The following is a 12,934-nucleotide window of genomic DNA, read 5'->3' on the forward strand; positions in this document are numbered from 1 at the left end:
ACTCCCCTACCCCACCCTAACCCTCAATCCTCCCAGGTTATTGCGAGGATTCAATAAATCAACTGTTAGCGGTCTGCAAAGCAACAGGGCACAAAGCAGCAGCAGCAGGCATGCGCTGGAAACGCCAACTTCCAAGCCCCACGGCAGCCCTACTGACACAGACTGGGTGTGTGGGTGGGAGTGAGGGAGTGGGACCCGGCTTAACAAATCCTCCAGGTGATTCGGATGCTTCCCCAAGCTTGAGAATCACTGCTCTAGAATGTAAGCTCCATGAGGACAGGATTTTTGATGGCTTAATCACTGCCAAATCCCCAGTGCTGGAACAATGTCTGGCATATTACAGACACTCTATTCGTTTATGGGCAGTCAATAAATATTTCTAAGTTGAGTCCAGATGAAACAGGAGAGGAAACAAATCAAGGTTCAGAGAGCCTGGCATTTCTATTTGCACAGTTTGATGACTGTCTCTCACTAATTTGTAGTAAATGTTATGAGTTGGAGACTGTCTTATGTCGCCCTTGCATTCCCAGCACTTAGCCCGGTGCCCAGCTCATCCTCACAGGCTCTGGGTAACACCCAAGGGAAGGCGCAAAGGTCTCTCAGATCCAAAGCCCAAGTTCACACAGCAACTACCAACAGGTGTCCTAGACAGGGCCATCCCTCCAGCTTCTTAAGATGGGTCAAAGAATTCTAGCAAATACCAAGTCCCCAGTCAGAATGTAATTTATCTGTTTAACTGTTTGCCCATCTCCCTGGCCCGAGGGTACACCCCATTATAGCAGGGACTTTGCTCTCATCCTTGGTTAAGGCAACGGAGCCTGAAGCCCAGTAGGCACTCAATAAATACCTGCTGAATGAACGGCCAACCCCTGGCTGGGTGGGACACAATAAACACCAATGCCCTTCTGCACCACCTCCATGCTAAAATCAGCAGGTTCTCAAACAGCTCTCCAACAGGGCACAGGGAAGCACGAGTGAAGGGCCAGGATATCAGAGCAGTCACCAATGTATTCCAGAGACCTCCAGTTCCCACAGCAGCCGTTTTCACTCAGCCATGACCACTGCAACTCATTATCCTTGCTTCACACACTGCCCTGGTGCCAGCTCCCTGGCAAGAGTCACTTTACTGCAGAAATTCCAAACGAGGGCTTGCCTCTGATAAGACTAGGGGGAAAAGAATTTATTGGTTTATTTACACAATGAGTGCCCCAAGGTGGTTTGCAAACTCTGATGTCAAGGCGGCTCAGGTGAGCCCTGCTTCAGCAGGAAAAAACTTGAGTTGGCAAGGAAGGGACAATGGTTCTCGTTTCTCTACCAAGGCAAAGAAGGGTAAACTAGCATAACTAGTCACAGCTCCCATCTGAAAGCCTGGTGTGTACCAGGCATTGGGTAAGACCCACCATGTCTGAGGTCCTTTCATCTCCCCACAACCCTCTGGGGTAGGTAGGTCCTACGCTTACCTGTGTTTTACACAGTAGAGAAGGAACTCGTTCAGGTGACTTACTATATGTAAATGACAGAGACGGGACTTGGTGTCCTCTGGAGATCGTTAGGAAGACCTTACCTGTTGCAGGGAACACTGTGGTATGTCAAACCAAAGTTCGGCTAGAACCACACAAACATTTTCCTCCACAGTGAGCAAGGTATATATGCTGATAGATGTGTTGTTTATTTCTCTGTAGTTACAAAGGTCCCTTTTCCTTTGCTCCCTTCCCCTCTTCCCTTCCTCTCTCCAAATTCACTGAAAAAGACTGCAGTGGTGCAAAGAGTAAGGCTTTGAAATCAGACGGACCTAGATTCCGATTCCAACTCGGCCCCTTTCTACCTCTATGAACTTGAGTTTGTCACTTGGCGGTTCTTTTTTTTTTTTTTTTTTGCGGTACACAGGCCTCTCACTGTTGTGGCCTCTCCCGTTGCGGAGCACGGGCTCCGGACGCGCAGGCTCAGCGGCCATGGCTCACGGGCCCAGCCGCTCCGCGACATGTGGGATCTTCCCGGACCGGGGCACGAACACGTGTCCCTGCATCGGCAGGCGGACTCTCAACCACTGCGCCACCAGGGAAGCCCCACTTGGCGGTTCTTAACCTCAGTCTTCTCATCTGCAAAATGCCACAAAAATACCATGAGCCCCAAACTGTGTTTGGCCCACGCGAGCTACTGGCTAAAGATGACTAAATATAACTATTAGCATCGTGATCACCAGAGGCCAGTTATGGTTGTCACTGTTAGTGATACAAATGCACGTGTAAGAAATTCCTGGACTAGAACCCGACTCGTGGTCCTGGCTGGAGATGGAGCTCAACGGTGAGGGTGTGAGGCGACTGCTTGGCAAGTACAAGTTCAGGGATCTAACTATGGAAGAACTGAAGACTGTAAATATGTTTTTCCCACATTTCAGATATTCTGTGGATACCTATGTTTTCAAAGATAGTTCCCAGAAAAACCTGCTGAATTTCACTGGCACTATTCCTGTGATGTACCAGGCCTAAATCTGTCATTGTTGGATGAATTAAAGAAATGATTACCAAGTTTCAAGAAGAACTTCCCCTGTATTCTCTGCCATCATCTGACGCGGCACAGCAGGCAGACTTGCTAGCCTATGTTGCAAAAATCACTGAAGGTGTCTCAGATATAAACTCAAAGAACTGGGCAAACCGTGAGAATAAAACAGTCAATAAAATTACCGCGGTTGGCGGTGGAGAACCGGGAATTGCCTGCACATTAGCAATTTCAGCAACGGTGGTGATCTGCACGGTCAACTCTCTGGGTAGTTCTCAGTCCTACCTCGACGTGGTACAGAGAAATGTGGATATGTTCAGAGCCTTTGTTGCAGCTCTGGGACATTATCGTCCACATGGCATCCTGCTCGTTGCATCTCAACCAGTGGAAATCATGACCTACGTGACGTGGAAACTGAGTGCGTTTCCTGCAAATCGAGTGATTGGAATTGGTTGCAATGTGGACTCACAGAGATTCCAATGTATTATTACAAATGTTTTGAAGGCACAGACTTCAGCGAGGGAAGTATGGGTTATTGGTGAGCAGGGAGAAGACGAAACCTCATCTTCTGCCGTTCTGACAAGCATTTTATGCTAGTGAGATGATCAACTTGCAGCTTCCCGAAGGGTTCATGCACTCTCATGCCGCCTTGCCTTTGCACCTGATGCTTCCTTTCCCAGAACATTCATTAATTTGGCTAAGTCCTGCTTACCCTTCAAGACTGGGCTTGAGGGCTTCCCTGGTGGCACAGTGGTTAAGAATCTGCCTGCCAGTGCAGGGGACACGGGTTCGAGCCCTGGTCCTGGAAGATCCCGCATGCCACGGAGCAGCTAAGTCCGTGCGCCACAACTACTGAGCCTGCACTCTAGAGTCCGTGAGCCACAGCTACTGAGCCCGCGTGCCCCAACTACTGAAGCCCGCGTGCCTAGAGCCCGTGCTCCGCAACAAGAAAAGACACCGCAGTGAGAAGCCGGTGCACTGCAACAAAGAGTAGCCCCTGCTCGCCGCAACTAGAGGAAGCCCGCGCATAACAACGGAGACCCAGTGCAGCCAAAAATAAACAAATAAAAATAAATAAATAAATTTATCAAAAAAAAAAGACTGGGCTTGAGTGCCACCTCTCCCAGGAAGCTTTCCCTAATTCTCCAGGTTAAGTAAGTTCATGCCTCTATTATAACCACTATCACACTGTGTTATAATTGCATATTTACTTGTCTCTTCACCCCGACAGACTGTAAACTCCTTGAGCTTAGAAAGGCCTCAGTAAATACGTTTTGAAATTAATGAATGATCCTGATACGACCTTGTTGTATCCAAAGGTCATTCATACAATGCCCCACCAAATTAGTCAGTAGAACATGTGCTTTGGAGCTGCTATTTTTAGCTGTGATATCGAAATCATATGTAAACTGCAGATAACTCCTTCAGAATGGTGTTTTAGAAACCCAAGGGCTGGACCTCAAAACAGAGTGTTAGGTCATCTGCTTTGGGCATCAATCTTGCCTAAAGGATAGGTGTTATATGTAATGGAAAAGAGAGATCACATGGTCATTTTTTATTAAAATTTTTGGGGTCAGGGGATTACTGTTTTTGAGGAGAACCAGAAAGATTAGGATTGATTAGATGCATTATTTGAAAGGGATTCTTAAACTAGGATAAATATACATTTAGGAAGTGTGAAGGGTTGGGCAGTAAATGAACAAAAATGAAATAATTCAGTCCATCTAAACTTAACTGACAATCCTAATGACTGTGTCAGAAGCAAATTTGAACACAGCAAAGCTTTCTCCCTCTCTCCAAACATTGTTTTCTCATGGCTCTTATAAGTCCAAACTCAGAGGAAAGATAAAACATGATTACGTGTGTAATATACAATGGCAGTAATACTCATAAATTCCAGACTTCGTTGTGTCTTTTGTCTTTTCTTATACCTACCTTGCCCTTTTTATTTATCTTTCCAAGGTCTGTAAATGCTGTGTTCCATTTAGCAGACGTTTCTCTGCAATTTTCTGTATATTGTGAATATACTCATAATGAGCCACAATTTTGTTTCAGAAAATGATTCATGTATAGCCCTTCCATTCAAGTGAAACATTTTTTAAAACCCCTTAATTCGTCCACATGTATTTATATTTTTCATGGAACGGTTTTTGGGTTTGCTTCTTTTTTCACTTAACCTAAAAACTTTTAAAACTTTAGAAATTCCTGGACTACACAACGCCATGCTCAGAGAGCCCTAACTATCCAAGAAAAGCCACGACAGATGCAGGATTGGAAGGCTGTCCCAGGGTCATCTCATCCTAGCAGACACCTGATGCCTGGATCTTGATACTTCATCCTTCCAAGTCAGGTATCAGTCAGTGGATCCTAAGGGCATCCCAGAGACAAATCAAACAAGTAACCGCCACTGGGCGGGGAGGAAGCCAGCGTGGGGACAGTCTGGCTGCCACCAAACCAGGCCCGGCAACAGCAGGCAGCCGGCTGGGGAAGGTCAGCAGCTGCCGTTGGCCTGGTGTCCTGGCTGCCAGAGAGTGATGAATGGAGCAGGGGAAGAAAAAAGCCAACAAAGGTGTCCCTAATCTTGATGCGGCTTCATTTTTTTTTTTTCTTTTTTTTCTGGCCGACCATTGAACGAGAACTTAAGCCTCGGTCCTTTTTCTTTGGCAGACATTTGAAACTGAAAGATCCCATTTCTCTCCAATGGTGAGATGTCATGGGTAGAAGCATTGAAGAGGCAATGGGGGTGGAGGTAACCCACTGCACTTGTCCTTTTCTTCCCTCCTCCCTGCTCTCTCTACTCCACTCCCTCTCCCCTGTCTAGCATCTTTGCGGAATGTTCTGCATTCCCCCCACACAACAACAGTGAACGCCCCCCTTTATTTTGGCAGGAGCTTGTCTGCTCAGGAGCTGGAGGCTTAATGGCCCGCTGGTGAAGGTTAAATAACAAAACGTCACTGTATCCAGTTTCTGAGTGTTCTCTTCTTTTATCTCACTCTGAAACAGGGATTCAGGGCAGCCGAGAAGCTTGTCAGTAGCAGTAACTAGAGCCTCTACCTGTTCCACCTAAAGGTGTGTGGCCCACTGGCCCGTCCGTGCTGGGAGAGGCACGGCATGCAGTTTTCACCCAGACTCAGCCCCGATCCAGCCCTCAGCCCTGTCCAAGTGGAAGTACTAGGAGATGCTACCCAGGCCATTTCTCCAAGAGGAGTGGGCTCCTCTTATCCAGGGCCCCTCGCTGAGCCAGGGGCAGATCCCCATAGCCTGGAGGCAGACGTGGCTGGAGACACTCGGCACAGACAGCTGACTGCAGTGAAGTTGGCACCCCCTGCAAATGCTGCCAAAACCCGACTGAGGCTTCCTGCATCCAGAGAGTTCTGCAGCAGCATGCCGGCCACGTTCCAACTCCCACTTATTCTAGCCTCGTCTCTCCTTATGTGCACCTGAGCTTGGCGGTCCAACCTTCCCAGTAACCAAGGCAACCTGATTCGCTTCTCTTCAAAAGGGCAGTGTTGCACAGCTCCCAGGGATCCCAGGGGAGTGGGGAATCAGGTCAGTTTGGCGAGGCCAAAAGCGGGAGGGGTGGTGACAGAGAGGCGCTGCCTTGGCTACTAAGTCCCTGGCCTTTGGGAGCATTTACCCGAGAGACTCGGGAACGACTTTGAACTCTCTCTCTCCACACATTGCATCCTTCAGAGTTTCTCTGCCTCCTTCTCTTCTCTCTCTCTTTCCCTCCCTCCCTCCCAGAGCTCTGGTTAGCTGGCTGTTCCCAGAAGGTAGACTTTGTGCCCGATAGTCTCCTAAGCTGCCATGTGGATCTCATTGGCTTCTCTGATTAAGCCTCCTTGGCAAAACATCTTTCCCGGAGATCCACAGCAGGCTCGCCTCAATTTAGGAGTAAATGGTAACTTTCCAGCCCAGCTTGTCAACAGGGCATCTGGAGCCCTGAAATGGCAATAGCTAATTCAAGTGTGGATTCAGGAGTTCAACCAGCTGGGCCCCAATCCTGGGTCCATCACCTACTGGTGGTGACCTTGAGCAAATATAAATTCTTAACCTTTCTAAATCGCTGTTTCCTTATCTGAGGATGGAGAAAATAACAGTACTTACCTTATATGGTTGGCAAAAGGATTAAATGAGATCATAATATAAAACACTTGGTGCACAGCACAGAATACATATTAGGAGACTTAGCATTTATTATTATTTTATTCATCTGTGGGTTCCAATGCCTCTTATTTCTTCCTGTTAGCTAGACTAGTGCTTTTTAACCTTATTTCTTTCTTAACGAATGACGTAAGATATTCCCGTGCACTGCAGACTCCCATGAAATGTGTAGATCATAAATTCAAGCCTTGGAAGGAGAAGAAAAGCCCTCTAGTAATTGTAAAGGCCCAAGCTAAAGGTATTGGTGGATCATTAAAAGCAGAAGCACAGGGCTTCCCTGGTGGCTCAGTGGTTGAGAGTCCACCTGCCGATGCAGGGGACACGGATTCATGCCCCAGTCTGGGAAGATCCCACATGCCGCGGAGCGGCTGGGCCCGTGAGCCATGGCCGCTGAGCCTGCGCGTCCGGAGCCTGTGCTCCGCAACGTGAGAGGCCACAACAGTGAGAGGCCCGTGTACCGCAAAAAAAAAAAAAAAAAAAAAAATGCAGAAGCGTGGAGAACACAGGCTTTGGGTAAATTCCCTGGCAGGCTGGTTATAATTCCCACTTAAGAAAGCTTGTCAGAATGTAAATGGTGGAAAGTGACATCAGTCCGACGATAACCTTAAATCTATTTAAATTGATTATAAAAACAGTAATGCACTTGCAATTGCTGGTACTTTAACTGGTCGACATATAACACATTCCTACGACACGAGTCAGAAATGATTGCAATGCTATGAAAGAAACTTGCTGGTCTGCATAGTCAAAAAGGATTACAAAGAATAAACCACAAGCATAAAATATTCCCAAATTATTACCATGGATGAGAAGAAACTGTGTCTGATTTTTAGCGAAAAGTTTACATAAAAGAAAGAAGAAAGGAGACCTCTACTAGAGACTCAAGGTTGACATTTGCTGTGCGACCTTGGGCAAGTCACCAGTCTCTGAGTCTGTTTCATCAGTGAAATGAAAGGGCTGGATTACATGACCAGAAAGGTCAATCCCAGCTGCAAACTGCTACAGAGCTGGATGGAGACTCAGTCTCCATTTGACTTAAGTATTTCCTAAGTACTTCCTGGTAAAAGCCAAAAGGTTTGGCATTCCCAAGTGTCTCCTGTATGTTAGGTTCTGTGCTAGCTGCCCTACGTGATTTAACTTATTTCATGCTCATAATGGCCCTTGACAGTTTATGCGCATCACCCCATCCTAGAGAAGACAAAATCAAGGCTCAGAGAGAATATGTAACTTGCCAAGGTCACTCAGGCAGCAAGCAGCCGATCCAAGATGCCAGGACTCAAAGACTCAACCTCTTTCCATTTTCTACACCACTCGCTGGATAGCCATGGCCTGGCGACACCAGAATGGCAGCAGGTAACTGAAATCATGCCTGTGCTGGCTCCATTCCCCAAGGCCAAATTCCTTAGGCGGTGGAGCAGAGGTCTTAATTCAGCAACGGAGTCCAGGCAGCTGAGTGGTTAGAAATTTGGGTTCTGGAGTCGGCATGCCTGGCATTCCCATCTCAGCTCCTCAGAAGCTGAGTGGCTTTCCCCGAACTTAGCCCCCCTGAGGCTCGGGTTTCTCAGGCAGATAACCTATTCCCAGGGTTGTTAGGGGGATTAAAAGAAGTTATCCGTGTAAAGCTCTCAGCAGACTACCTGAATATATGGTAAATGCTCAATCATTATGTCCTACCTAGCTAAACAGGAGGGCATACAGGTAGTGACGAGCAGTTTTTAAGTTAATCTCTGGCAGGGGTTACGAACCCGGGGTCTACAAACGCCCTGAAATTATGTGCCAAAAGCCGTGTTCATGCTTTTCTTCAGGAAACATCCTTAACCTTTGTCAGATTCTTATAAGGGTCTGTAACCAGAAGGAGATTAAGATCTTTTGCCTGCTGTAGACCCAATGTCTTACACTATGAATCATTCCTGAAATAACAGCGTTGGCAAAAATTCCTCCTCAAATCATGAGAGAAGTTGCTGGGTTCTCTCAACATGGCCTCCCAGACACGTGGGCCTCTAGCACTGATCACACAGCCCCAGAAACTGTGCCCACAGAGCTCCCAGGTGGTTCCTAGTAGAAGGTCAGAAGACAAACCCCCCAATGAGCAGGAATTAGGCTTCAGGAACCTTCCCCAGCAGGGCCATTTCCAACAATCCATTCTTCCTCAGAGAACAATCAGTGTGTTTGTTGTTGCATACCTCTAAGTTAAATATACCCGGAATGCTGGCTCTTTGCTGGAAGCTCCCAGAAGCACCCAGGGTTACTCTGCTAAAGGCATGCTGCTCCACAGCCCGATATGCAGCACCTGATTCCCCACAGACCTGTCACCTTCTCAGACCAGCCTTGCCTTGGGAGGAGCCCGTGGTGCCGTTGGAGCCTTTGGCCCAGTAGGCAGGGCCCGAGCTGCCCACTGGCCCCTCTCCGGTTGTTGGGACAACCATCCTCAGGAATTTCGGCCTCCCTGTCTTCCCCTGGGTGAGAAGGGGAGAGAGCTGGCAACCCCCCAGTGAAAGGGGAAGCTGAAAACTGGATTCCCTACCCCCAGCAGCCTCCAAGCCGGACAGCACACAAAACAGCTCAGGCCCAGAGAGAGGAACGTGCCAGCACATTCTTCAGGGTTGGTAACCCGAGACGCTATTCTGTTCTCTGCGGCTAAGAAATCACTCTTCTGACTGAAGGACCATTTGACTTACTTCTTTTAAATTCAGGGGAACGGACAGGTGTATCTCCTTGATTCAGATAAGGAAAAAAACCAAGACAAATGGGCGCGCGTGAACGCGCACACACACACACTCAAGGAGCAGAATCTTTTTTTAAAAAACTTTTTATGTGATATTTTGTTTGATAGCATTAACCGGCTGCAGAGATGTAACTGCCTTGGCAGAATTTCTCTCCCCTAACCTCACCACCCCAAAGAAGCCTGGCGCTTTTCAGCCTTGTTAAATGCTCTCCTCCTCTCAGTCCCCTCACCCTCCTGCCTGCCGTCCCCCCTCCCAATTCTGCCATGGAGTCAGGAGGGAGAAGGCGAGATCAAGCCCGAATCAGCGAAATCCTATCTGAGAACTGGCAGGGGGCTCAGCGACATCTCATCAACCTTCTTCTCTCACCGAAGGAGCACTTGCACCTCAGAGAGGTCAAGCGATTTGCCTGAGGCCACACAGGTAGGACGAGAAGGCAAAACTCCCTTCTGGGGTGTGCAGGAGGGAATTCCAGGGAGTCAGAAGTAGATACCCTCTGCTCAGCTCTTTCCCCAAACTTTCAAAGTTGGCTCATCACAACAGTGAGCTCAGAACCCCTCAGCGCCCCAAGCTCAGGGGCCCTACCCCGGGCCGGTGCAGGTGGGATGACCAGCAGATACCAATACAAAGACGAAGCATTCAAACCAGTGGCCTACAAGGCGGAGAGAGTCAGCAGCTCCATGAAGTGCCAATATGTTTTTAACGCCTGCCAATCTGCCTAAAAACACAGGCTACACAGCCCTGTTGCTGGAGCTGTGGACAGGCCCCAGGAGTGAACTCAAATATAATGGCACTGTGGTTCCTCCCCTCCACTGTATTTTTAAAGGTTCCCTAGTACTGGGGGCAATAGATATTACTAGTTTCCCCTTTATGAAAGTGGCTAAAAAAAATTCAAATTGGGTTGATTTAAAGTCAAATATTAAGTAAGCAATAACACAGGTGGATATAGCAAAAAACGTGGTCCACATAATACTAAAATTTGGGAAATTATGCTCTAGTCAAGTCAGTATCCCACAGAAGCTATACTGCTTGCCCTCTTCCAAGGGTAAAAAATGACCGTTGTTTAAGAAGCTTTCTACAGCTGTGTTATCCTCTCAGCACCCCAGAGAAGTTCCTAGATGCATGACCTGGGCCGAGTTAGCAGTGTCCTCGACATTCAACTGCTAACAGCACACTGGACTCGGTAGCTGCTGGGACCTAAAATACGGGAGGACACAGAAACTTGAACTTGTGCCTGTATTAGGAGAGGACAAGGGACTGTCCAGTTCACCAACACAGCAACAGAGTCCCTGGAGCAACTGACCCTGAGGCGGGCATGGGGAAGGAAAGTGAGTAGGACCACAAGTGTGGAGGTTACAACTTCAGAGCCGGTAAAGAACTCGGCATAAGGCAGAGGGGTGGAAAGATCAAAACACAAGCAAATCGCACCTCCGGGCCTCAAAGTTTGTCTCACATTTGAAAGTGGGAGTTGGGCCTTGATCTTCTATGTCCCTTCCAACTTTGAAGAGTTCCACTGTTGGGCTTCTCTGGTGGCGCAGTGGTTAAGAATCCGCCTACCAATACAGGGGACACGGGTTCCAGCCGTGGTCGGAGAAGATCCTACATGCCACGGAGCAACGAAGCCTGTGCGCCACAACTACTGAGCCTGTGCTCTAGAGCCCACGCACCACAACTACTGAAGCCCGCGTGCCTAGAGCCCGTGCTCCGCAACAAGAGAAGCCACTGTGATGAGAAGCCCGCGCACCACAACGAAGGGTAGCCCCCGCTCGCGCCAACTAGAGAAAGCCCGCACGCAGCAACAAATACCCAACGCAGCCAAAAATAAAATAAATTAAATAAATTTTTTTAAAAAAGAGTTCCACTGTTACTCCTTCCCTTCCAAGCAAATCATTTGTCTGACAAATAGGGAAACTGAGGCTCAGAGGTAAAAGCAGCTTGCCCACGGGACGCTCTCCAGCGTTAAAAATTTCTCTTCCGGATTAAATTGATGAGACATTCAGAGTGGTACTGAACGCAGAGGATGTACCCAGTAAATGTTGAATGAATGAACCAAAGTGCTCACAGAAACCACGAGGAATCTCAGCTCACGTTTTCTTTCTGCTTTTTCTCAACCTTCACCTCGCTACACACCCCATCCTGGACTTCTGGAACCTCCATCCCAACCCCACAGGATGAAGGGTCCAAACAATTCACCTCCATTGCTTTACAGGCACCTGACACCCAAGGTCACAGAGACCAGGTGGAAATTCCGCATTCCTGAGGCACTTTGACCACAGGGGTGACTGCGGTCCCAGAGGGTGGTCCTCCCCTCCCCACAGGATATTCATGGGGAGGGGGGTGCGTGTGTGCAAAGAAATGCCAAGCGGTCCAAACCAGGAGAAAGTCTGGAAGCTAAGAGCCACACACTCCACCTGCCTCAGCAAAAACAAATCCGGTGCTCCAGCCGGCCTGGTGCCCACCAAGGTCAGGACGCGCTGGTGCAGGGCTGAGAAGCCGCGGTCCCCAGAGAAAGGGAGGGAGGAGAAAGAGGGATGGGCAGGGCTTTGCGGAGGCCTCTCACCTCCATCTACATCCTAACAGCTTCCAAGTTGCCGTGAGATTCCTGGAGAACCGGTCTCCCCGATCAGACCTCCCTCGCTCCTTCCTTTCCTTCCCTCTCTCGACCTCCAGGCCCCCAGACTGCTCCCGTGCTCCTCTCAGAGCCGCGGAGACACCTGTCAAAAACCACACTCCAGGCTGCCTTCCCCTGCACGCAGGCAGTGTCCTTCCTCCAGCGGTCTCCCACTGAGTCCTGGGTGCCTGCCACCCGCTCCAAACCAGGTGCTTCCCCATCCCCCCCCTCCTCCCCCACCCCGTGCTGGGGAAAGCCTTCCCGGGAAGCCCCAGCATCGCTCGGCTAGGTTGCTCCCCCAAGCCCCCGCCCGACCCAACTAAGGGGAAGCGGGGGGCGGGGGGCGGGGCTAGAGCTTAAGGTCAAAACTCCGGGCAGGTGCCGCCAGGGGCCTGAGTCCTCATCAGAGGAAGGCGGTGGCGGCAGCCTGGGCCAACTCACTTGGCCGTCCCCTCCTCCCGGCAGCCCACCCGGGCGGGAGCGGCGGTCCAGAAGGGGATGAAGGTGGAGCGTGTGGGGTGCGGGAAACCGAAGACGCTCGCCGAGCTCCTCGGCATCCCCTGCACAATCCCGGCTGGTGGCCCGTGGGGCAGGAGGGGGCCTCTCGGGGTCCTACCTGTCCCGCGGGTCGATCCAGCTGGTAGTGCGGCTCGTGTGGTCTATGTAGTAGACCTTGCCGTCGAAGTCGTGCGCCTCCTCCCAGCCGTCCGGCAGGGGCAGCTCCGGCCGGGGCATCTTCCCGAGCGCGGCCCGCGCTCCCCCATGCAGCTCCCGGCCGCCGCGGGGGCCCCCGGCTCAACGGCTCCGGCCGGCTCTTTTCGGCTCGGGCGGCCGCCGAGGCACCATGATCTAGGGAGTGGCGCCCGCGGACTGGGGGCCCTAGTGAGGGCCGGCCGGGGTGGCGGCGCTGTCCATGCGGCCCTGCGGCCCCGGCCCG

General features: G+C 50.1%; 1 protein-coding gene and 1 pseudogene across 2 annotated transcripts in view; one reads left to right on the forward strand and one right to left on the reverse strand.

Moving 5' to 3' along the window:
- WWC1 (WW and C2 domain containing 1) overlaps nucleotides 1-12,924 on the reverse strand; it is a 152,444-nt gene extending 139,520 nt beyond the window's left edge. For both annotated transcript variants that reach the window (XR_003004270.1, XM_024753422.1), the window contains exon 1: nucleotides 12,614-12,924. Coding sequence is in view for 1 of the 2 variants with exons in the window: in XM_024753422.1 (XP_024609190.1) it covers nucleotides 12,614-12,732 (119 nt within the window). In the remaining variant the exon portion in view is untranslated. The remainder of the gene's footprint in view (nucleotides 1-12,613) is intronic.
- LOC112405083 (ubiquitin-conjugating enzyme E2 variant 3 pseudogene) lies at nucleotides 2,292-3,096 on the forward strand (annotated as a pseudogene).
- Nucleotides 12,925-12,934: the final 10 nt, after the last annotated feature.

This window comes from Neophocaena asiaeorientalis, unplaced genomic scaffold (genome assembly GCF_003031525.2).
Source record: "Neophocaena asiaeorientalis asiaeorientalis breed wild unplaced genomic scaffold, Neophocaena_asiaeorientalis_V1.1 scaffold268, whole genome shotgun sequence".
NCBI classification, from domain to species: domain Eukaryota; kingdom Metazoa; phylum Chordata; class Mammalia; order Artiodactyla; family Phocoenidae; genus Neophocaena; species Neophocaena asiaeorientalis.